Consider the following 26339-nt stretch of genomic DNA (forward strand, 5'->3'; position numbering starts at 1 on the left):
ATCTTTTTTTTGCGCCTTCAGTATCTCTCCGTGGCAAACTTTTCGGCAGTTGGGAATTCGAAACCCGGGACATCGCATTGCAGTACACTTTTCGGGGGATCTTGTGGTGTTGAAAGTTGCGAACATAAATTAGACATTTATGGTTCGGTATGGCAGTTGTCGTGAGTGTAAAAAAAACCCCTGAAAGGTTGTGACTGATTCTTGCCCTAAAACGGCCGAAATCCAAATAAATTGGGGACCGTTGAAATGTGGGACTTTATGTGGATTATGTCTGAGTATTCTAACATCGTTGAAGATTATATAAAATCTAGCTAAATTCAATCTGTAAAAGGCATGATTCAATTACACAATCATGTTAAACTTTGTAAAACAAAGTGCCTGTCTGTTTCTCTTTTTGACATCTACAAGCCAACGGCAAGCGCACGTTCAAAACCAATACGCAAACCAAGAGATAGGTCAATGAATAGCATATCAAGCATAGAATCTCTCGCTCAACTAGCAAGCATTCGTTTGCAGGTTAGCAACCGGTCTGGCCAAAACCGACGGATGTAGTTCCAAGTTCCGATGAATCATTTATGAACGACTGCAAACGCGAGACAATCCAGCCGAGCAGCTCACACCACCACCACTACCACCACCACCGTGCCTTGGTTCGTGGCTTGTTCCGTCCTATTGGCGCTGGTACGACCTTTTCCTACGCTCCTAGACTGATTCACCGCGGAATGTGGCTTCCAATGCAGCAGTGCATGCAGCAAGCCGAGGAATGTGTTGTTTGATTAAACCGAGTCGTACTAATTCGATAGCCTGTTTTACCTCTGGCATTGGTAATTCAGCTGCCTTGCGCTCTGCAGGGAAAGAGGCCGAACGTGCAGCATCGGCTTATGTAGCTGCAACCTTTTTCCCGTTCTCGTTCTCGATCGGGTGGACGCTCCAACGGCGTGCGGGTTGGTGGTAGGTGAGTTTTGATTCCCCTTGTCCGGATGTACAGACAACACTACCTACTCTAGTTTGAAAGTCAAACCGCAGCGAGAGTTGTCGTAAAACAAATGTTCGCTCGAGTGTTGTTACAGTAAAGACGAGAAATGGTAGGATGAATTGTTTTTCCAAAGGTCATGTCCAACCAATGAGAATCAATGTTGTATCAGCTTCTGGGTAAATTCATTTCCACTGGTATAAGGCCACGAGCGTAATTAAAGTTTAATCAACTCTTCAAAGGGACTTTTAAGACGAATTAATAGAAAGCAATCTAAGATTCGTGCACAATGGAAAATATTACGTTTATTGTAGTTTTTTTTTCAAGAACCTCCTTTCGTTCTCGCCGTTTTTAATGCACTTGTGTTAGGGAGCTTCATTTCCATAAAAGTGAAATTTACATTCTTGGTCACGTCATCGCGTAAAATATATAAGTGCTTCAGTTTTCTTCCAACACCATTCTCATGCATATTAAAAATCGATGTAAAAAAGCTGTTTACGACCTTTAATGGTTGAAATCTGTGGCTTTTCTTGGCCACGGGCGCGCGCGGCAGGACTGGTGCGGTACCACATTATTAGTGTTGGTGGGCCAAAGCTTTCAGCACGATTTAACGATTCCGTATTCAAAAGAACTCTTTTCGGGTTTATGCTAACGCCGTTTCTTCTCGTGGCAAACAAAAAAAAAAATCCAAAAAGATCTTACGCCAACGCGTGCACACACGTATACACACCCCAGTACACAATTCATCAGCAGTACCATCATCAGTGCCCGGCAAGTCAATATGCTAAATGTATAAATATTTCATATCGATGTCGTTCAACCAGACGGTGATTGCAGCTTGCGTTGGTCATGAAATATGTATGAAATTATATTGAAAAAGAAGGCAAACGAAAAAAAAATGTTCGTAAAATAATGCTACGTCCTGGCACCACAATCCGCTAAAAGCCGGACACAAATGGGATGCAAATGTAGACGAATGCCGGAGCGCCCTCGATCGGTCCACCGTCGGCCAGACGGGTTTGTCGGGTTGTCCGAGCGACAATCGGAATACTTGAGTACGCCGACATTTCTTTCGTGGTCATTGGCGCGAAGAAGAAGAAGAATTCTATGAAATGAAAGTTAGAATTATGCTTGTCGAAGGACTTGAATCGTTCCTAACGGAAGGGAATTTAACTCCTTTTTCAACAGAACCTCTCGTACTAAACGGAAGATATTAACTCATTTTTCAAAAGAACCTCCCACAAGTTGTGATTTTGGGAATCGTTTTCCATAGAATTCATCATAGAATATCACTCAGGCAAAAAGGTGCACATTTTTCGGAAGTAGTATTACGCTGCAATCCAAGTGAACTTTCCCACCGGATATAATATATATTTCTCCACGCACTCATCCATAAAGATAAAATCATCCGAGCGAAGAAACCTCTTCCCGGAGACATTTCTAAAGCATGGGTTGGTCTCGACGTGAAAAAGTACAGTAAAATTCAATTATACCTCTAAGCTTCGTTTAGCTGTCTCTTTGCCACCCATATCCGTATGGCAGTCTCACCTATCGCTCAGTCAAATAGTCCGACGGTAGGGGGGAAAGAGTCACGAGAAGGGGGCACATCTAGTTCGGAAGTTCGATATTATTTTCATCCCGCTGTGAAAGCTGGTGCCGTAGATGATTTGCCATCGAGTCTCTGGCACGTGAATCAGGAAATGTGCGACTCCGAAGACTCCAAGAGTTTGAGAACTGGCGACATATGGCGACATAGTTTTCAACATACGGCAAACAGATACCTAGTTCTGCACACTCAGAAGTTCTCATAGGTAAGGATTTGTGTCTGCACCCCGGTGCAATACACTTCGCAGATATAATATGGCCTTAGCTTTTTTTCTTCAATATCTCTGAGTTGGAGTTGAGATTAAAAAAGAATATTGGAATTCCCATCCAACAGGTTTACCAAAACGAATCTGACACAAACACAACATTCCAATGCCTCGGGTGAATTTTAGCTGGTGCGGTATGATTTTATATTATACTGGAATTTGGTTGTTTCATAAACTTGCCCGTTTACTATAAATGTGATGAAGGCACTGCTCTCGTGGTATTTGGTTGCTTTATTCAAATTTCATAAATGCTCGTATAAAGTTAGTTCGGTAAATTTATTTTCTCGTCAGTCTGAAGCGAGAACATTTGATGCTTTCTCGTACCCCGTCCCATATAGCATTTGGGAGCACACGTACACGCAGCACACTTTGTCCGTGTGGAAATATTTATGACCGAGCATCGGAAGCCGAAACAAAGAAGAAACATAATGCTCATCCACTTATCTCAGATAATTACGTTGATCCAGTAGTCTGGATTTACGAACGAGGCTGCGTATGCATGCATATAGCGACCAAACCGTAGCAGGCCAAGACGCGCACAGCAGGACCCTTTGTTTTCCGCTCACCATTTTCCAGATCAGAAGTTGAGGGTAGGGTATGCCGCCATATCTGTCTGCATAGGTCGGCTAAGAGCTACTGTCAGTTTTCTGACCCCACAGCCTTGGATAGTTTCCCCCGAGATGTGTGTGTGTGTGTGTGTGCCAGCTCGCGCCACAAGCTATCGATAACATCTCTTGTGGCGCTACCGGATTCCGGATAATGGGGCCTCTGCAGCTACTGCTGTCGATGCTTCAGACAAACAGACAAACTGAAAGCTGAAAGGAGAAAATTGAGACGTATCATTACACCAGCTACATTACGATCGGTGCCGCCGCCGGGGGGACGAGTGTGTGTGTTGCCCTTGAACCTTGGACTGGGGAGATTTTAATTTTATCAAATAACAATTTTTCGAGCTCATCCAAACCAACTTCCCATCGGGGGTTGCCGGTTGCATTGATTCCCTATCGAAGCATGTGCATATCCCTCCGACAACAACCATGCTCTGTTTTTAATAAATGAAACACATCGTCCGATAATTTTCTTTAATGTTTGCCTTCTATGGGATCTTAATTTTAGATGCACTTTGTAGAAGAAAAACAAGAATAGGTTCGAGAATTGGGTTTCCGATACCCGGCTGTAAGAGAAGGGGCTGCCAAAACCGCAGGCACATTGTGTGCGTTCGTCGTGGTGTGCGAGACACGTGTTTAGGTGAGGAGTAGCCGCCGTCCTTTGGGAAGGAAAACCTATCCGGCGCGTATGGGGGAAAACAACTGAACCCAGCACTCACGGGTAGTGTGCGGGTGTGGTGTCGAATTTCCCTCGAAAGCCCTCGTAGCGCCTTCGGGTTTCGATAGCATCCGGTGATCCGTCGATGGGTTCCGTGCGACGATCGACATGTCCGTTCGATGCTGGTGCACTTTCGGTACAACGAGTGGAAGAAGATCGTACGAAAAGGGGTTGAAAGAAAGCATAAATGAAATCGAAACCCCACTTACATGTTGTGACACGCACGGTGGCGGTGCCGTGTGGTATTTATTACTTGCCCTCCCAAATTGAGGGCGGCTCGATGTCGGTCGGTCTTTACGGATGGCACTTCAGGAGCGAACGATGGTCTAATTAATACCATGAATGTCAAGGCAGAAAGCGTATTACTTTTTTTTTGTTAGGCACGAAAGACACACACACCGCGTGTGTGTTCTTGAGTGCTTCATGCTGGGTTTGAGAAAAAGGGCGATTGAAAGAAGGCGAAACCATACCTAGAGTTAATATAAAGATCGTTGGAAAGGAACGTTCCATTTGGCAGAGGTTTGGTAAATGTAAATCCGTAAAGATAATCACAAACAAAAGCATTGTTTCTGGATCAAACCTTTTCCTCGAGTGTCGTAAAACTTTCTTGCCGGGAGCGAAGAAGTCTAATAATGCACGCCAATCTCCCCCTTTGGCAACCTACTTCGAAAGCTCGTAAATAATGCATTGCGCTACTTCTCTAATCCGCCCACCCGGCAATGCTACTACTAATTGGCACGATTTGAATCATCAAACCCTCCTGGCCGTAATCGTGTGTTCCTGTTGTATTACTTCCGGTTGTTGTTCCCGCTTTCCCCGGTGTCTGAGTTTCGTGTGAATGTTCCCACCGTCAAGCATTAAAAGACCTGTGCAAAACCATCACGCTCTCGATGTTTGTTGGGGCTCCACAAGAAAGGTGTGGAAAAATGTTGCCACGGTTCCGGAACAACAAAACGATAACCAACTGTCTCCTCTTTTTGAAGCATTCTGTAGAGGTTGCTTGAAGCGATGACAAGAGCGATCCAGAGCACCGTTCAAAGAGATGGATTATCGGACCCCGATCTATGGTCGCATCAACCTTTTCAGCTATTCATTTTCATGCTAATGATCGGGGATAAGTTTTTCCGACCACGCGTTTTTAAAACTCCAACTGAAACTGCTGCATGTCATCATTGTGTACATTTTTATTTTCATTTCTGTCATGCTACTATCGCTTCGCGAAATCTATTCTCCCATCTTCTGTTCATACCTCACGATAGCGGCTGCTTTCGGGGTTTGCTCTTTCTTTCGGTGACCTTCATTCGACCGAACCGTTGACGAAGGGAAAAACAATCTTCAGGTTGGTCGAGCATCAGTGTTCCGGTTTATTGAAATTTTTCCTTAAAACCGCTTTATGCACGGGGGGGGGGGCCATATTGTCGTGGGCTTTGGGGCGGCCAGCTTCCCATCGACCGTTTGACAGTGGACCGTCGATTGTCATTATCTCAAAATGACTCTCATTTCTCCTTCCGGCAATGGGCAGCTGGATTTTGCAAGTTAATTTTTTTTAACCTGGTCTTGACCGCAACGACCGGGCCAAAAATATGCTTTTCGGGCATATCTCTTTTGGTGACGGATAAAAATAATATTTCCAACGATGATGAAACATGCGTCATTCTTCTGCGACCCACGGTTAGGAAGGCAAGCGAACGACGGGCAAACATGGCAGTTATAATAAAAGCGCTGTGCTGATCGGATAACAATCGGATGACGGCATAACAACGGTCGTGCCTCTGCGCACCCGAATGTCCTTCTTCACGTTCAAGTGACAAGCCGAAGGACTACACCAAGTGGTTCTACTTGTGCGACCGCTATACAACAAATTCCTTGGTCACATACCGAGAAGAAAACATAATACTGACAAAGACCTACACTTCCGCAGGATGAGTAGTTCTTCTATTGTTCAGTAAAAATAAGAACATTCGTGTGGTGTGAGTGTCCCTTCCGATCGATGAGGTTAACATAAATTTCGTTCCTTTCAGGGTCGTTTGTCCGTTGCAAATTTTAACCTTACAAACTTTCACAACCTTGAATGATTTTACCTTTATTTAAACTAAGTTTAATTACATTTATATTCATATTTATTGAACTTTGCCATTGCCGATCCTTTAAAAGACTTGCACGTTTTTATCGCTTCCTTCGTTAACGTTTAAAGTTCAACGATAAAGGAATGCCAAAAGCGTCGTCGTCGCGCATTGCTTGTAAAATACTTTGGACATTTTACATTCCACCGAAGCCATCTCCGTCGCGTTTTTCAGAGCCATCACTTTCACTTTCCGTTCCGCTGATAACCATCGTCCGTCGTCATCATCGGCGTTTTGCCTAGGAGAGCCGGTAGAAAAAGAGGCATAACAACCATACCTGCAACCCACTTCAAGACGATCGTTCGCCATTGTCACACGGCATTAGAGCTTCGTGGAAGGGAAAGAGGGTAGAAGAGGAAAGGCGGCGGCGAGGAGGAGGGAGTCTGTCGTCAAATATTCTGTCACGGCGTTTTGGTCCGAATTCCTCACCTCAAATATTCGATGGCGCTCGCTCTTTAGGCCCTACTGCTTTTTCTCGAGCTGCTTGCTTTTAGACCACGAGTTTGGTATTTTCCACTTCTGCTTACACTTAGCAGGGAAATTGCTACCTCGAGCGAAGTCTCGATTTTTCGGGGGGCGAGGTTCAGGCGAATCGTTCCCATTCATCGGGCAGGGCAGAAGACGTTTCCTCATTGACCGGGAAATCAGCGTCTTCTTTGACGCTCTCGCGGGGTATTTTCCTCCTTTTCCCCTCGGTGTTTTGCTGCAATGAAATTAACTTTCTTTTCGGGCGTCCTCCCTTGCGCCCAAATGAGCGGTTCTATTGCCGTCTAAATCGAGCGGACCTACCCCCCGAATTCCCGCCGGGGCCGTCAATCTTGTTCTCGCTACGATTTTCCACGCGCTGAAAGGCATCTCTTCCCGGGGGGAGAGTGCGCTACCTACCGACAGTTTGTCCATCAATTTTCCCGCTGGTAGGCCCACCCCACCTTTCCCTAGAGAACAGTGTATAGCCATCGTTCGGTGGCCATCAAATATGTCTTCCAGATCCTTCCGCTGGCAACGATGGCAAATGAAGTACCGAAAATAGAGCCACTCGCCACGCCACTAAAGATAGAAGGTTCCGGCCCGGTGTATCACCCATCGTTCCACGCTCCGGATCCTAACCGGTTTCGAATGCGAAGCTCGATAAAATCGAAAAGATTCCTCCATAGGGAAAGGCGAAAAACTCTCCACGAACTGCTGCCAAGAAATGGTCCTCGATGGTCCGTTTGGTTGTTCATGAAGTTTGCCGCTAAAGACAGCAATTGAGTTATCATTAGCAATGTTATCGGCCGGCCGGAAGTCCGTTCGCAGAAAGGGTCTATATCGATCGTGGTGTGGTGCTTTCAGTTTCCTCGGATCGGGTCGTTTGGTGGGAGGGAAGAAAATTGATTATGTGGCCAACCGTGATCGATAGATGTTGGTTTACGTACGTACGTACGTATCCGATAGACAAATATCTTCCTTTCGTGCATTTGCCGGAACGAGTTAATAAGAAAGGAAATGATGCAAAATTCGAACTAATACCAGCCTTGCTAGGTTGCTAATACCAATGCCCTTGCAGGTAAGCACAGGTAACCCGGCTTATACACTGTTAGTAGAAACCTTCAAGAACGTCCTTTCAAGCGTTCTTTCTGGCAGGTTGAACTCATAAATCCATTTCCGTGCGTTCACCACCAAAGCCCAGTCGTCTGAGCGCTAATTCTTTTGCACAATGCTTCACATAATGCTCTAATCTGGGAAATAAATAGCTCACCCGATGTTGAACATGAGCACACACCAGTTCATCAGTCCGGAAGGATGCACAAGGACACACACACACAGCTCGTGACACAGGTGTGGGTAGTTCCGATAAAAAAGGTTTCACCGCCATATCGGCTCTTCGCCATCGGATGGAGCGAAGACCCTATCCGTATCCTTTGATGGTGCCAACCCCGGATCAATAGATCCGGTCCCCCACCACTGCTCCAACGCACCTGTGCGAGCTTTTGATATGAAGCCTTCAGCTGGCGACCGACTGCTGGAGTTTGTGTCCTTTCGCTGAGGCTTTCGCTATCGTACGTCGTGCTGGATTCGTGCATATCCAAAGAAACCATCCTGCTGTGGTGCTGAAAACGGGAACCATTGTGAAGATGACGGTAAGCGTGGGAGAGGAGTCCTCCCTTGGTGGAATGAAACGAAGGACGCTGCTACTCCCGAACCTCCGGGAGGTTCATTGTGTGCAATGGAGCCTGTTGTGCTCATCGACAACTGCTCTATATCCTCGTCGTCTACATCGCGCATACGGGAATTGAATTTCATTCGAATGGCGTAAGCATATTCGTATTTGCAGTGGACGCACACCGTAGCGTAGCAAACAAAACGCTCCGAACTGCATTCATGGAGGTAAATAAGCTTCGGTGTCTCAATCGACAGGTTGCTTGCTCCGGCGTGTTTTGCAATCAATGTTCCATTTCTGCTTGATTTCCCTAAAAAGGTAAAAGCTGGCTCTTCCCGAGTGCGATCCCCACCGGCATCTAGTTGAAAACTTTCCAAACACCTGCAGTGTGTTGAAGATAATTTCATCTCCATGAAAAGCGGGGCAGAGCGAGGTGGTTGATTCGGGTATGATGCAATTACCAACGATCGCTTTTCTTACGGTAAATTTACACAACGTATGTGTGTATGTGTGTGCCATGATAATGGTTTTAGTCGAAACAACGTTGCATTGGGAAATGCACCTTATTTGTCTTCCGATCGAATGAATAATCAATTCCATTCGATGGAGTTATTATGTTTCTATGTATGCGCACGCTTCATGGTGCGATGCTTAGAAGATGCGTACAACCGGCAATAATGAGCACACAAAAGGCAGTAGTGTGTATCGTTTCCAAAGGATATTGCTTTCGTAATTGATTGATCGCGTCGGTGATAAGGCGATTTATGTTTCGCATGCTCTTTTAAATGTGACCGAAATCGATTGGATAATGGCAATCATGCTTTGCAGCATCCATTTGCGCCTTCAATAGAGTTGATCGTTGTCCTTTGTTTTGTATCTTAATACAGGCTTTGAATTTGAAATTGCTTTTAAAGCAGTTTATTGATTTTGAACGATTTGTAATCCAAAACTGTTTTTTCTTTTAATTTTATTAATTATAGTTTTGTACTAATCAGGCTGTTGAATTTATCTTATTTTAAACAAATTTCGGGTGTCTTCATGATACACTAAACGTCATGAATCTCACGTTAAATTTTTTAACTTAAACGAATAACACAACCAATTGAACGCCAAACTTATAGCACAAATAGACAAATAAATTAAATAGCATGTGGCAAACTCTAGCTCCCTAAAACATACGCCAATAAATAGTGTGTCCATCCATTTAGTTTATGTTTATCCGACGGGCGATAATTTCAGGGCTCGGGTGTATTAATAGTCGGTATTCGGTTGAAATCATAGGATAGGCGATAATTTACTACGAAGTCCAATCTGTAGTCGGGGGTCACACTCCATTTAATGGGCTCCGTTATTGGTGTTGCAGACTTTGGGCAGGTAGTGAACAAAACCTATGTCAATGTACGTACATATCTGCAATATTGATAGGGTTGTCAAATAAATGCCACCTATTTACATGTTAGACTATTCATTGATTTTTAGTTTTAGCAAAGACGAATGTGACATTTTCCCAACGAACCGTGCGGTAGCAACAACGCTTTATTGATTGTCTCTTAAATCGTTTGATGGCGTACGACATACGCGCTCACGAGAGCTGTCAGTGAAAATGCTAAGCTTCAGCGTTTTCCTTCGTTTTATTTTTTCCCACTCTCCCCTTTCCCGTGGGGCAGATTTTCCTTCCACCAGGCAGGCGGCGGCTCGGAACTGTCACTCAACGTAAAATGCAACCTCGCTCAGCATCCAGCGAAGCATGAAATAATGTCCCATAATATGTCACCGGCACAGGGAGGGATTTGTTCGGATCGAACAACAGAATCCGCCGCCGCCCACCGGAACTTTTGTTTCTTCGGTGTGTACCCTTCACGAATGCCGGTTTTGGGTATTATTCTTTCCGTTTTTTTTTCATTTCTATCTCATTTTGGGTTGCTGCGAAAAAACGAATCGGAAGTAACAAATCCATCATCGTTACCCGTCATCGATCAACATCAAAATTAATACACTCGTCCCAGTCGCCAATAGTCCTCCGTTGCATTCCTTTATGGTACGTTTTCCACATTTCTAGTGATAGGAATTTTTCGTCGTTACTGTTTCATTACCGTTTGTTTGTGAGTCCTTGTGCGTGTGTTTCCGTTTTTGCAGTAACATTCGAGAGTGAACTTTCCAAATGGTATAGCGAACAATATTTCCAACATAATCCTGCCGCGAACTGTCTGTCCTCCCGAAGCCAAAAGTAAAGCTTCTTTTAGATTATTATTTGTCTCGCAAAGCTTGATTGATCGCAGTGCTGTTTCGTTCCTGTGCAGTACATCCAGCAGAGAAAAAAGTCAGGAAAGCTGGTGAGGTTTTTCTTTGTTGAAAACGATCCTTTTTTTTAGAACGTTTCTTCTTTTTTTCTACCAAGTTCAATTTTAGACATGTCAGTTCATTGCATCGAACTTGTCTCAAAAGTGGACAAATGTCAGGAAGATTTCACTCTTCGCTTCAGCAACTTTGGCAATCAAACAATCGATGTGGTAAAATCCATTCATTAATTCATTCGGTTGTTGTGTTGTTTCATCCTTCGTATGTGATGAGGACACTGTAGGGAGATTCATGACACATCTGTCTTCCGTAGGGTTGCTGAAAAATACAATCTGATCCTTTGCTGCAATGCCCCTGTTTTTGCCCTTCGGTTTTCATTTTTGCAATGGATCAACTTGTCGTCGTGCTGGAAACGTCGTCTGGTGGCATTTTCCGGCCCCGAAACACATTCGGGCGCGTACGAGTGAAATAAAAGAGCAGGCAAAAACTCGATTACTTTCAACCGGACATGGGGCTGCAGCATTGCCCGGGGGTATATCGGTGCAGGAAGCTGATAGTTCAATGCACTCCGGCTGCCTTTTTTACAGGCTCTTGGTAGGCAATGTTGTCCAGACTAGCATTCATGTGATTTTTTTTAACAGACTCTGCCAAAGAGTTGCACTCTCAAAATTAGTGTTCGTCGCTGCATACAAGGATGTGATCTGTAAAAACAAAAACGTTTCGAACCATTCGCAGCCGAACCTTCTGATGTCGTACACTATCGTCACATCGTGGTCGTCTCATCTCGAAAAAGGTCAAACCGACAGTATGATGCTGCTTCTTTTTTTTTTAGTATCATACCATCGCTCCCAGCGTCATTCGAAGCTCGTAATGTTTAGATATTCATAATCTGCATGCGTACGGTTCAGTGGCCGCACGTAACATTCCCGCATGCTGGGTCGGTGGGATGACGTGCTTTCCAAATTTGAATGTCGGCAACGATCGTCGACGTTCGTTCTCTCCTAGTCGTATATCATGTCACTCGTAGACAGTCGACAGAAAAAAAGCCAGCCGCAATGAATATTCGGAAATATCGATTTTTCGGCAAAAGTCGGGGTCTGCCCTGCCAGGTTTTGCTACTGAGTTACGCATTTGAAGAAGGATCATTTCTTAATGCCAGACAGAAGTGTAAGAGTGTGTGTTGTAATACAAATGTGAACCCATGCATTTTTAAATCACGAGTTAAACACGTGTCCATATCCTAGCATTACGGACAACGTAACGTCTTAAATGAAGTAATAAAAATGCTTAAGCCAATATTCAAGTGACTAAATCCATATCCTAAATTTTGGTTGTGAAATGTCCCCATCGGTTGACCCAAGCATTGAATTCCGAGCCTCAATCAAAAGGTAAAGCCTTGCGCTGCCGAAGGATGTAAAATAAAATTAATGCACATCGTTTAATGTAGGCCGTAAAGCCAAATTTAATTGACAATCGAATATGCCCCAAGAGCCCAAACACAAATCGGCTAAGCTGCTCGTAAACTAAATCCCGCCCCAGGAGAACGACCGATTTGACGATCAACAGACCGTTGAGGGGGGGGTTTTTCCCAAAAGTTTGGTTCCCGCAACAGATTTTTTTAACTGCCCAGGAAATCCGACCAAACTTATGCGTCCAGGTTGGACAAATTTATGTACGACGCCATAAAATCTGAGCGTCACCGTTATCGTAAATTCATCAAAACGCTCGCCCATATGGCCATCGTGGCGTCGTGTATGGCTCTCCTGGGACGAGTAAACCATCACCAACCCCTTGGCTGGGCCGTGTACGGATGCCGCTTAGAGCAATCACTCCTTTTTCCGAGTTGTTGTGGTTCCGCCAAGCGAGGCGTACCTCACGTTTCCGTCGGGGTAACAAAACTTGAATTCCTTCCGAAAGGAAAAGCCGGAAATCAACGCAATGGCCACAGGTACTTCCGTGCGGATTCCTCTCCGATGCCACTTAGGAGGACGAAAATGTTGGGCCCGCTTGTCGAGGTGTATATTTTCCGAGTATAACGATCGTCTCGTGTGTCGAAAATTATCGTGCTTCTTCCACTTCCACCAACGAATGTTTAATGTTCCTCGCCCGATTCGCGGATGGGATATGCAGCACACGATGCAGCGGTCGCGCAATGACTAGTGCCATTTTATGGGCCACCAACATTGAACCCCCCACTCCCAAACAACAAACCATCATCTGCGATGTCGTCTAGCCCAAACCCAATGCCAACAAATAACTTGCCGCGCTTAACGAACTCGACGGCGAAACTGGCATACTCGCGCATAAAATGTGCAATATGGTGCAGCTATTTCGGAATGTGTCACGACCGGGCTCGATCGTGTGGTCCCGTTGGTCTTTTACATCGTTCCCGCACAGCGTGATGAGGAGCGTGCTGTCTCGTGCCCTAAAATCTCCCTCGATGAGCATCAAAGTACAATTAATGGCGGTAAACTCGAACCATTGCGCCACGAATGATGGGATTTCCAAATGTCGCCCAATGTTGGCGAAAGGAAGGAAGGGCCGGAGAACATCTTCAATACAACTGGCGGGGGTTTGGCCACCTAGGGGGGTTTCATTACCTCATAGGAATTTCATCGTCAGGTAGTAAACAAAAATATCGTACGAAAATTTGTTGAGGGGCTTTATAAATATGTCAGACATTTTTAGTTGAAATAATTTTTACAATTTAAAATAAGAAATTCAATTTTGGGCTATAGTATCATTTTGAAAACACCAATTTACCTTAACTACTTTCCTTAAATTTGCCAAAACTAGCTTAAATCAAATTCTTGAAAAATTCTAACACACAATACTCAATGCATTTCGTTCAAAAGAGAAAAGTTCCATCAAGAAAAGGAACACACACTCCTTCGACGGCTTTAGTAATTCCTAGGAGCCAACATCCAAAATGTGTGCAAAGTCATACGCCGGGTATTCCACTCGTTCCGGGTGAGGATTACTACAAGCTCTGTATAGCTCCTCGTTATGAACGTTCCCGGCCGTTTCCGGTTCCGCAGACGATTCCAACGACCCCGAAAAGGACCGGATTGGTGGACCCCGAACACACGAACGGAGGCCGGCACTATCAACCGGGCCTCGTGTCGACGTGCGAACGTCATAAACCTACCTAACACTGCATAAAATCATCAACCATATTGCACAAGCCATCATTATTTGAGCCTTTACATGCCTCCTCCCCAATGTTCAGTGCCCGGATTAAGTGAGTGCCCCCCTCGCTGCCGGAGGGAAAAAGGGAAATAGTGAAACAAGCAAGCATCAGGTGTGGGGGGAAACGGTGTGTTACTAGAGTTGCTGACTCATAACTTGGTGCTGTAGGAAGAACCCCACGAATGGAGTCGGTCGGGTTGATAAGGTTATTTCGTAGATCCTTCCATTTTCCCTCGTTAGCTTCGGAATGGAAATCCGTCAGAATCTTTGAGCCAAATACTAGACAGAGCGAAGTGAATGCTGAAAACCGACTGTATGAATTCCGGCGTCATAGACCTTCATCTGAAGGTACCATTTGTAACCCTTTCGAAGCGCCGTGACATACGGGGATGGTGTTTTAATTGACTTTTCCTGTCTTTCGGCCTGCAAAACTACACAGCAAAGCTGAAAATAAACACATCGTAACGGAATTGACAATTAACCTCTCCGGCTGCAGCACGCGAAGCTGGATTAAACCCCCCCCCCCCCCCCCCATCCCTCCTCCCCCAAAGGCGAAGGTCAACAAACGAATCTACCGGCTAACGTTCCCTTTTGTGTCGCCTCATTTTTCCATTTGCAGGAACTGCATCTTCCCAGCGCCAGAAGCAGCCCAGCCTTCAGATTCTGCCCGCATCGTCCGTGCAGCGCAAACCGGTCGGACATTCGCTGCTGCTGACCTGCCGCCCGGATGTTCCGGACACCAATCTGATCTCGGATCTCAGATGGAACGACAACCGCAATATGACTATCCTGCCGAAGCCGTAAGTAAACACACAATCTTGCTGAGGTCGGCTTTGAGCCTCAACATTGGCAGAAGTGCGTCCGGTGGTTAACTTAACGGGGTTTTTTTTTTATTATTTTGACATTTGGGCTGACGTCTTGACGGGGTAGTAAACAAGGTTCATTTTTAACCACACTTTAACGCAAATACGATCGTCTCTAAATTAAACAAAGTTTCAATTGGACTTGTTTTGCCTACATGACATGTGTTAAGATGCGAACATTTAACAATTTATCCAAGATTATAGTGTAACAAACAACTTACATTGTCCCTAATTGTATTAGAGTGAGTAGATGGAAAGTTAAATCAACCTAAAAACCCCCCATTCCGAACAACATTCCGATTGTTGTAGAAGGTGATAAGTTTCAATCTAATTCTCCCTTGTAGCCGTTCGTTCGTTCGTTCGTTCGGTTTTCGGAAAACCCAATTGAAAACTCGTAAAAGTGCAGTTGCTACACAAACTGCATTTCCATTATCCCCTCTTTGCGAACGCTCGCCCATCCGCCGTATCCCGCGTTTCCCGTGCTAAGAAAACTTTTGATTTAACTTTTGTTTCTCTGCTGATTTTATTCCCCGGTGTAGGATGAACTCTTACTATCCTCTGTACGATTCGAAAGGTCGTAAGCTTCCAACGAAGTAAGTGTTCCCCGCCTTTATTTTCCTAACCCCCTAGGAATGGTTGAAAAGCTCTGCGTTTCTGTTGTTTTTTTTCTTCTTTCTTTCTTGTTTATTCATTGTTGTTTCTGTTTCGTGCATATTTTAGTTGGTTTGCAATTAGTTTAACAAAAAGTGTCTGTCTTTCAAAACCCCTTTATATTTCATCTCACCTTTTAATGGTATGTTAATATGATTTGCTGCCAACCGCCAACGGCCCGGGGCGGTATTCGTTCCTCATCGCAATAAAAACGATACGGGCCGTACATTATTTGCGTGTTTTTTATTTTTTATTTTTAGCGTTATTAACACCGTCATCTCAGGCCCATCGTAAATCTCTAAGTTGTGCTTTCCTAATAATGCGTTGACCAAAGTCTATTAGTTGTGGCAAACACGCGCCCAATACACATGCACACCCACAACACTCGTGTCGCATTTGTACTCGGCTGCACTCGCGCTGCATCATTTCCGTTGTTTACGTGCTCTCCGGGGGACATAATTCGATTTTTGTACAGTTCAATTTTCCACTCGGGGGATGTGCACCTTCTCTTGGTTTTTGGTGCAGAATACTTCGAGTTTCACCCGGTTTGGTTCATTTTCGGTTTGTTTGTTTTCCCTCCCCACAATAATGCGATATTTAGAGAAACGATCTCACGTAGTGTGCGGCTTTCGAATCAAACTCTCTTGCTAACGTAATTATCGATCCCTCTTCCCCGTACGAAAACGAATCAGCTCTAATGATTTTGTGGACTTGGTTAGGTTCGAAAATTGCATCGGTGGCGTGTAGCAAAGCGCACAAAGCTAATTTAACCGAATTCAATGCAATTGCAATAATCATACAAAGCTTATAATCATATAAAAAGGCGCACGTTCGCCATTCTCGTTGTGTACCACACTGTCGCTGCTTCAACATATGCCAGCGCAATATTGCTGCCCAGCTTGGTTTCCCGAGCACACGTCGATGGTCTGTTGTTGTGCTTCAGTTTTAAATGGACCCCCTTCATCATCATCCTCCTCCCTTTCACGCTGAGAGTGTTTCCTACACACAACCGAGCGCCACATGTAGTTAGAGTTGTATCACACTTATCCGCTCGATGGCGACGCAATGGACCGTTTAAATGCCAAACGTGGCGTATAATCAAACGCCTATCGGATGCTACGGTGCGACGATCCCAGTAGACACCTTTCATTCGCCTCTCGCTCTTCATGTGCACCGTTCGTGTCGAGTTGGAAATTAACTATTGTACCGGTTAGGAAAGGCATTTACCTTCACGACTTCATACCGGGAATGTCCACAGGACCAACATCGCCACAGCGTCTTTGCTGCAGCGTCGATGCATTAATTGTATTATCCTGTTGCCGTCTTCGATGTGTTGATGTTTGAGATTCTATCGACATCTTCTCTCACCGTCCTTTCCTTCCTTCACTCATCCAACTACTAACGGACATCACAGCGAAATTGAGATGTTTGTCCCATCAGCATATTGGCGGCCCTCTGCCCTCCACACGGACGTCATATTATGAGCCACAGCTCTCATCAATCAGAAGTTCTAATTATGTCCGAATGAAGCCCGCCAGCTAGCATATGTAGCATACATTTCGCCTGAAGAAAGCGGTGCTGTACACACAACTATTCTAAATTAGCACACACTCTCCTTTCACTCTCTATTTCCCGGCTCCATTTTCCTGTTTCCCAGCGAGAAGAAATGCTGACACAATTTTCCCATGTTCGTAGTTCCATGCCTTCATTCACCAAACACACTACTCTCACCATCCATTCCTTCTTATCTTCACTGGCACAAGAAACACCAGTTGTGCACCTAGTGCTAACCTTCGGATGCAGTTTCGCCCCCGCCATCCTGTGTAACTATCAATTTTGCCTCGCAGTAGAACATATTAGTACAGCGTAGGAGTAATTAACATATTTCGAAGCGATTGATTTGTTTGCTTTCCACTGCTTCTATAGTATTGGCGCGAGGAAAGAGGATAGCGCTTAAATGTGTTCTTGACCGGAAAACGATAGCAGACGTCATCGGTATAAAATTGCTCACAAGTGCATTTCAACGAGCGGAGCCACCTTCCCGCCTGGGGTGTCTTGTCAACGAGCAAAAACTTATGCTGACGATGCGCCGGCTTTTCCATTTCTGGACTCACCAGAATCTTCTAGGAAAGCTTTATCCGCTTGTACAAGCGCCTGTTTCTCTTGCAAGCGTCGAAAGCAAACTAACTCCAATCGATACGAAATGGTTTCGCAACCTCACCCTAATCTTCGCCCCCTGTAATCTTCTCGGACCCCACCACCTGAACCGAGTGGGAAAACCTGTGTTCTTATAATTCTCCAGCACCATCACAGACTTTTCAAATATACGCACCGAATCTACTACTACTACCACTACCGTACGTGCTCTAACCAACCTATGATCGATTGATTTTACCCTCCCCCATTCCCATCACATCATTGCTGCGCGCTCCTCCCTTGCCTGACCGGATTGTGTCTGATACGGCGCCACGAACGCTTCAAATCCTCTTTTCCCCTTTTGTTGCAGGACGGGCCCGTCGTCGCCGGTGATCTACACGGAATCGATTGCGGGCGGTTCGGCGCTGGCACTAATCTTCAACTCGCTCCAGGAATCGATGGCCGGCACGTACTTCTGCGCGGCGTCCTACTCCGTCACCGAGAAGCTGAACGCGGCCGTCGTGGTCGAAACGTACGGTAAGTAAGTGGCTTTTGGCGTGCCGGCTGGCCAGCGCCTTTGTCGTGCCTGGCGTAAATTATCCCTCCCCCCCCCGGGCATTGGGCTAAAAATAACGTAACGGAACGCGTGCTATGGACGATAAAGATTTTTCTATGCTATATACACCATCGCCGATAAGAGAAATTCATTTACAAAGTTTGGTGGTGAAATGTTTGCATAACTGATTTTCGCACCATATTGCTTCTTGTCACGGCAGCAACGCGGAAAGTGTTCGAGCAAATTCCTTCGTGGGTCAAAAGTACAAACACTTTAAGCAACGAAACGCTCCTTGAGTCAAGCAAAGATTGTGTGCGGTTAAAGACATTTCTTCATGGTTGTATTAATGAAGAGAAAAAAAAAAACAAATTAAATAAAGTTTGAATAATAACCTGTCGTAAACTAGTGACCCGTCGACCACAGTTTAGTTTATGTTTGATTTTGATAAGCATCATCCAAGAACGTGTCTGAGTACGAGCTTAGAATGACGTAAACTATTGCATAGACGATTTCAATTTAAAAACTATAAATAATCCTCTGAGTTAATAATATTTTCTGCATGCGTTTCATGTTCTGTATTAAAGTTGCCATCACCTGGAAGGATGCACCCACCGATCAGCGCCCCCTTTCGGGCACGGACTACATCGTACGCTGCGAGGTAACGGCAAACCCGCCGGCAACTGTCGATTGGCTTCGCAACGGAGACCAGGTAAGACTTACGCTAATCTGTTAAATTTTACCATCGAGACGATATTGCAACGACGGCATGTTAGTCGACAGGAGAAGCAAATATAAACACCAACACACAAGCTCACACAGCTATAAACATTCTGACTTTCATTGGCCCTTCACAATTCGCTTCAGATTAAATCCAGCGGGCGGTATGTAATCGAAAACCGGGGACTGCTAATCAAGAACATCACCGAAGCGGACGATGGGCAGTATACGTGCCGGGCCGCCGTGATGGCGACGGGTGAACTAAGGAACCGTGAGATAAGAGTCGAGGTACAGATCATGCCCCAAGTGCAGCCGCTGCCGCTCGTGATGGACGCCGTCGAGGGCCAATCGTTCTCGGTGATGTGCAACGCTACCGGCAAACCGGTACCGGAGTTCCAGTGGATTAAGCGAGGCACCCAGCAGGACGCGGCCGACTTAGATAGGTAGGTTTCGCCACGCCACATAGAGTCAACACACACACACACTCTTCGCCCCGAGGCTTCCCATTGCGGGTTTCCTGATATGATGCACGTTCTAATGTATTGATTTTCCCCACACGCATAACTCTAATCCGCTTTGATGGTAGGTTTTCCGTCAATGCCATCACCGGCCAGCTTGACATCAGCAACGTGCAGCAGCAGGACCACGACAGCTACGCCTGTATCGCTCGCAATCCCGCCGGCCAGTCCGACTCCGTCACAAAGCTGAACGTACTGATCCGCCCGAAAATCATCGAATTCATCAACATCACCGTCTCGGAGAACGAGGAGGCGGTGTTAGTGTGCAAAGCATTCGGACGGCCCGCACCCGAAATCACCTACCGTCGGTACGGTTCCGTTGAGGAGTATTCGATCGGCCTCCAGGTCAGCGACGATCGCATCATCCTGGAGCAGACGACCGACGAAGAGAAGGGCGAAACGGCTGGCACGCTGCGCATTTCCAGGCTGGCCACCACCGACGACGGCCTGTACGAGTGTATCGCGCGCAATCGGGGCGACGTGGCGTTCAAGGTAGGCCACATCACGGTCGAGTACCGACCGATCTTCGACCACATGAAAGCACTGCCGCCCGTGTACACCTGGGAGGAACGACCGGCCAATCTGAGCTGCTTCGCCCAGGCCATCCCGAACGCTACGATCGAGTGGCGCTGGAATGATCGGCGCGTCCAGGACCTGAACGATCTGAACATGCGCATCGAAGATCACGGATTGCGCAGCGATCTGATCATCACACCGCGCGACCGACGCTACTTCACGGCGTACAAATGCGTCGCGCGGAACAAGCTGGGAAGTGCCGAGCACGTGATGGAGCTGCGGGAGGCCCGCATCCCGGAAATGGTAGCGCAGGCAAAACCGCGCATCGTCAGCGCGACCTCGATCACGTTCGACATTATGGCGCCACCGGTCGAACCCGGGCTCCCGCTGACGGCCTTCTCCGTGCAGTGGAAGGAGAATATACAGCCAGATTGGAACTTTGCCCACAATCGCACCTGGTCCCCGGACAGTCCGTACATCGTGGAGGGTTTGCGGCCGCAGACCGCTTACTCGTTCCGGTTCGCGGCACGCAATGTCGTCGGATTGGGCCAGTGGGGAGCTCAGGTGGAGCAGTCGACACCGCGCCGATCCGAACCGGAAACACCCCGGATCCTGCACACACCCATTCAGGACGAGGAGGAAGGTAACGATCCAATCGTGACCTCGCCGTACGCCGATCACTTCGATATGCGATGGAGCATACCGGTCGACAATGGTGAACCGATCGACATGTACCGCATCAAGTACTGCCCGGTGAGTTGAAATCCCCCGTTCAAATCGTAGATCTTTTGCCAATGTCGTTGGATTGTCTGTGTCTATTGGAATCAACTAACCCTCTCTTCCATCCCAAATGCTTCCATACTCCTCTTCTCGATCCAGGGCACGAAGGTGAACGGCTACTGGACCGAAATGGAGGAGCACTGCATCGAGCAGGACATCGCGCGCATGACCAACTACGAGATGCGAAACCTGCAGGCGGACACCTACTACCGGATAGAGCTGACGGCGCACAATGCGATCGGTTTCTCGAAAGCGGCCCACGTACTCATGAAGACCGCCCGAGGTGAGTCCGACAATTCCCTAGGCACAACCTACCAGGTTATCCCGGCCGGCTTCGGCGGCTTCTCGTCCGCCAGCAGAGGCCCCTTCTCTGTGCCCACTAATATGCCTAAGGATGTTACCTTGCTGTTGTTAACTGTTTATTTCGTGTGTAGTTTTGTGTTCGTTTAATCGCTTCGATACTTCGCTAATTACATGGGTGAAAACACACACACCCCTCCCTCGCGGGTCGGGGCGCGTTGTCATCGCCGGAAACGGTGTTTGTTTTTGTGACAAGTTAACAGAGGAAACAACAAACCCCGGTCGTGTTCGCGTTTCCTTTTTTGATCCAATGTTGCAAAAGAAAAAGGGTCGGTTCAGTCGATATAAACCAACGCGTCACAAAACATTACAAAACACTTATAAGCAACGTACATTTGTTGCTGCGTTGGTATTCGGTACAAGCGTATTTTAGAGGTAACTGGTGGCTTTGGAACACGAATTCCTACTATTTGCTCAGCATTACGCCAACGGCATTGGACTTTACTTGCCACCGACCGACAAAAATTGGATCGAAAACGTTTTGTCGTAATTGTAGCTCTAAATAAATCTAAAAAATCAGCAAATTACATTTTTGCATTCACACACATTCAGAAGTACAACTCTTGCGTGGTGAAATCAAGAAAAAAAACTCAAGATTACAACACTTTTTCATTCCTTTGCTCTGTCGTAGACTGTCTGTAGAAATGCTTGTAAGAATGCGTAAATAATTCTCTTCTTTCCTTCGTTTTGAGTTCAACAAGGCTCGTTCATTTTGTAATCGATAAAAGTTTGGGTAGCTTTTTGATTCCATTTTAACTTTTTTTTGCAACATTTTCTAATTTTTTTTTGTTGCAAATGTATTGTTCAGCGTAGCAAATAAACAGACACCAAATAGAAGTGGAGTGCATTATTTGGTAAATTGGTTTTCTTGTGGCTGGTGTACGATTTTAGTGAAGTAATTTTATTTGAATAAGTGGCCTGAAAACCATCCGGAGATGGAAGTTAAACGGTAATAAGTAAACTTATTGCGAAGCACTCAAACCTCTGAATGTAAGTGGATAGAAGCAAGAGTTTAATGTAAGAACGAATTGGTAATAGCTAGTTCTGTATTATTTTACCCGTGTGTAAATCCATATGAGTTTACATTGTCGAAAATCTCAAAACAAGAGTAAAAGAACTAATCTAAACATAGTAATCTATAAAAATGTTACGATATGGAAATGCAATTGTAAAAAGCTTTGATAAAATAAAATCCGATTGGCAAGAGAAGACGATGGAAGAAACAAATCGAAAATTGTAACACTAGCGTGAAATTACTAAATTAGAAGCACAAAATGTATTGCACTTAGCCTTGGCAAAGATACTGATGAGTCGACACTCCAGAACCAACTCATATACACGTTTACTGAGAGGATTTATACGTTTGTGTTATGATGCTGCCGTTTATACTACCTTCTAGCGATCTATTCTCATTTTCTTCACACTATCTTGGCTTGACTTCAAAAAATTCTTATTGCGCTATCCGTTTTTCTGCTCTCTCGCTTTCTGTTCTCCACTTTCTCGCTTTCATTTTCTGAAAATCTCTTCGATTTCTCTTGTAGTAGTACCATTTTGTCTACTTTTCTTTCAAACCTTTTCCTCTGCATGTCTTCGCGATGTACGAGAATAAATACTCAACCTGTTCACGGCGATAAGCTTCCAGGAGCGTGTTGTTTTGATGTTTCGTAAGAAAAGCAAGTTACTGCAAGAAATTCATTTAGCCCGAGTAAATACGTTACAAGTTGCTCGCTGGAAATCATTTCGCAGTTGTTCCGTACAACACAAACGATATCGCTAAACGAGCCAGGGGAACGAACGATCTAACGAACGATGAAAAAGCGTATACGAGCGGAAATCGTTCGTGATAGTTTTTAATTAGATTCACTCCTCCCTGCAGGAGAATGTTTTATGCTTAGTTTTATTCATTTTAAAATTCCACACCAATACTACCCATCGTTGTTGCACTTTGCTGTACCGAAGGTTCTGTGAGGGGCCGCACGGCGCCCAGTGAAGGAAATTGATGTCGGGCGGCATTCTTCCAACGCTGTCTTGCCTCAGTGATTCCAAATCTTTCATCGTGTTTGGGTGAAGTTTTTGCAAAGAATGAAAATAATAAATTTAATATTTCTTTTTATAAAAGTATGTTTATCTTTTATTATTATTTACCGCTTAAAGAATCGGTGTTAAGCGCAAAGAATAACTTGAGTGATTCACTTCTAACTTTCGCGAACAAGACTCCGGAAGCATTAATTACTTTTGTGTTTGCTACAGAAGCTGTTTTATTTCATGCTAATTAAAGCTAAATTTGTTTGATTTGGACAAATTAAACAGGATGTTTCTAAACATCAAGCAATACAGACTTGCGAGCGGTCATCCGTTTTCCAGCCATATTCACTTCGGTTTCGTACGCTAAACTTTTCCTATTCGTTTTGTTTTCCACGTTGTTGTGTTGTGCTTTTGTGTTTGCGCCTCTTTCCCAGCCATGTTATCGTTTATTGGAATAGTTTCCTTCGATGTTCTTTACTGTTGCTCTTGTTGGAGGTTCCGCGGTCGGTTTGTTTAATCATTCCATTCTACAGTTTTCGGATTCCCAAGCGCCAAAGACCACACCGAAAAGTTGCGAAAACGTCTGGCTATGCACAATGTTGCTTGTTCCCTCGCATTTTGTTCTGGCTCTCATTCCACATTATTTTGCATAGCATTCCAATGTGTTCGTTCAAGTGCAATTTTATTTGTTTTCTCGTTTGGCTAAATTAATTTCCGGCCACTAATTTCCGCGCCTTTCGTCGTCGGGATAGAAGCAAAAGCATGCTCCCGGATTCTTCGCTCATCCATACTCTCTCCGCCGTCCGGTTTCTAAAATATGACCCACCCGTGAACCACCAGATCGCTGAAACCGCCGGCAAGGGTTTATGCTGATCGTGTCCGTTCTTCCCAGAACCGTCTTATCGGAATCGACTGGCTCGAGTTGGTGGTTTTATTTGCCGCGATACTGTTTATTTGTTTTCCTGTCTGCAAACAGCAGCGGCACGGAATGGAGATGGACGAAACGGCGAAAGGTTAGGAAGAATTTGCACATTTAGCACGTTTCATTGTCCGTGATGGAACCTACGGCCGTAAAAATAAATTGCCGAAGGATAGAGACGCAGACTTTGTCACCATTTCGTCCGTCGGTTTTGCATTTGCCTGCGGTCTGTAGACGTCCTGGTACGAATCGTGCTACAAAGTCAATGGTTTGTTTTAATTTATCTTTGAACGAACCAAACAAACCACGACACAATGACGCCGACACTTGCTGCTTAAATGATTTACAGTTTCATGCTTTCTTGACTATTATCGTAATCTTTTTATTCATTGTCAGGAGACCACTATGTATGGCTTTGTATTTTCTTTGTAGACTTTATTAATCTTTTGAAGTTACTATTAGATGCTAATTTGTTTAGAAATTATTTTATTGTAATCCGTAATTATATCATAGTAAATGACTTTCTTTAGCAGCTTGCCCTGCATTTATCGATGACTTCATAAATATGATCATTTTTTTTCAATTACGAAAGTCATATAGTTTTTTTTAATACTTGGATTTTACGAGCTCTAAACAAAACGATCGTTTACGCACAACCGATCCGTTTAATCGCCTGTACACAATATGCTTGTGGGAAAAAACATTCCGTCATTAGTTGGTTATTCCAGAATGAATTAATAGCCGTAAAATTCACTCCCTTCCGCTTGTTTAATCCACTTCATTTGATTGGCTTTAATGAACCGGAAATGTGAAGGACTCATTCACCAAGCCTTCTAGGCCTGAAGCTTTAACAGATTAGCAGCATCTACACCAGATTTGAACAGAAGTTTAATACAAATGCTTCGTGAATATTTCTATTACAGCATAATAAAAACAATGTTCATTGAAACCAGTGCAGTGTGGGCATACACTTTTTGTAAATAGTAACTGTTTGGATTCAGTAGAGAAAATGTAACTGTGTTTTGGTTTGCTTTTTTATAATCCATTTATGTTTCCTATTTAGTCCTTCAATGTAATTTGATCGCTAGTGTCTGAAATCACACATATTTCCTTCGATTGACAAACGCTAAATGTTCTGTAGAGTAGAAGCAGTTACTAGAAAAGTGAAGCATTAAAACATTTGTGTGGAGAGTCAACATTGTACACAAACCAAATTATTAAATCATAGTTGCATGAGCTTGGTTTAGTGCGAAACTCTTTCGCCCATTTCGACCTAGAGCTGGCAATTAGAGAACCAAACGTTCCCAGTATTAAACAAACCAGACAATCCTGTAGAGAAACTGTGACAATGGGAGATAATCAATTGATAAAGGATGTACCGTATCCTTTTCAACTTTCTCTTATTGTTCCTATTTTTCTCTTTTTCTCTCTATTTCTCTTTCTTACACTCCGCTCTACCACTGGCAACAATCTGCCATGGACTAATCCCCCATCTAAACCCCACCCTCCCACACATCGGCCTCCACACTTTCGACCCTTCCACGGCCACGACCCCCCCCGCTTCGCATCAACCATGTGATCACACGGGTTTTCGGTTTTTGGGGCGCATCGTCCCTAGATAATTATTACTCCGGTAGTGGGAGCGTGTTCCTGGGCGGCCCCCAACGTTGGTGGTGGTGCTGGTGCTGGTGGTTGTGTTGGTCATTCGTCCTTTCAGCTCTGCCTTCGGTAGCGGCCGCCCTCAGTACCACCGGTGTGGACGTTAAGGCGGGTGGTGGTAGTGGTAGCGAGCGACGTACTAGCAATAGCAATAGAAAAAACTGTGTGCATAAGGACAGCGGGTCTTAAGAATGGTGGTGTCGTGGGAAATGTACGAACACGGAATAACGCGTTCGAACGTTCGTAGCCTTGCGAATCATGTTGGTAGAAAATTAGTTAGAAAGTCTAATGAGTTCACGATCGTTACACGAAGGTCGAGCGGCAAGTCATCGACATGTCAGGTACAGGTGGATTCAGAAATTTCATCCTCCGACGATCACGCTCAATTGATAGGATGGTAATCAAGTCGGAAAGCAAACGTTAATTAATGTAATTCAAACGAAACCGTAATAGCTGTGGTACGAGTAAACGAACCAATCAACCTAAGCAGTTTTGAAAGCAGTAGAAAAAAAAGAGAACCGACGAGTATGCTCCTCCATGCAATCGAACCTACCTATGATCAAGACTTTGGACCGAAATTCCCACCTTCGATGTTAATCAAACATTTCAATCAATCCTACGCCGCACGGTAAATATTTGCATGAAAATAAATTTCATCATAAAGCAACATGTCAAATATGCTTTCTCAAAATTGTCAATAATTTAACTTTCGTTCGATT

The 26339-nt window shown here is 45.0% G+C and overlaps 1 protein-coding gene across 1 annotated transcript in view; it reads left to right on the forward strand.

Moving 5' to 3' along the window:
• LOC131286968 (fasciclin-2) overlaps nt 1–26339 on the forward strand; it is a 50725-nt gene that overhangs the window by 16707 nt on the left and 7679 nt on the right. The window contains exons 2-8 of the mRNA XM_058315979.1: nt 14540–14720; nt 15323–15376; nt 17941–18107; nt 18711–18835; nt 18991–19286; nt 19430–20630; nt 20757–20940. Coding sequence (XP_058171962.1) covers nt 14540–14720; nt 15323–15376; nt 17941–18107; nt 18711–18835; nt 18991–19286; nt 19430–20630; nt 20757–20940 — 2208 coding nt within the window. The remainder of the gene's footprint in view (nt 1–14539; nt 14721–15322; nt 15377–17940; nt 18108–18710; nt 18836–18990; nt 19287–19429; nt 20631–20756; nt 20941–26339) is intronic.

This window comes from Anopheles ziemanni, chromosome 3 (assembly GCF_943734765.1).
Source record: "Anopheles ziemanni chromosome 3, idAnoZiCoDA_A2_x.2, whole genome shotgun sequence".
Lineage (NCBI taxonomy): Eukaryota > Metazoa > Arthropoda > Insecta > Diptera > Culicidae > Anopheles > Anopheles ziemanni.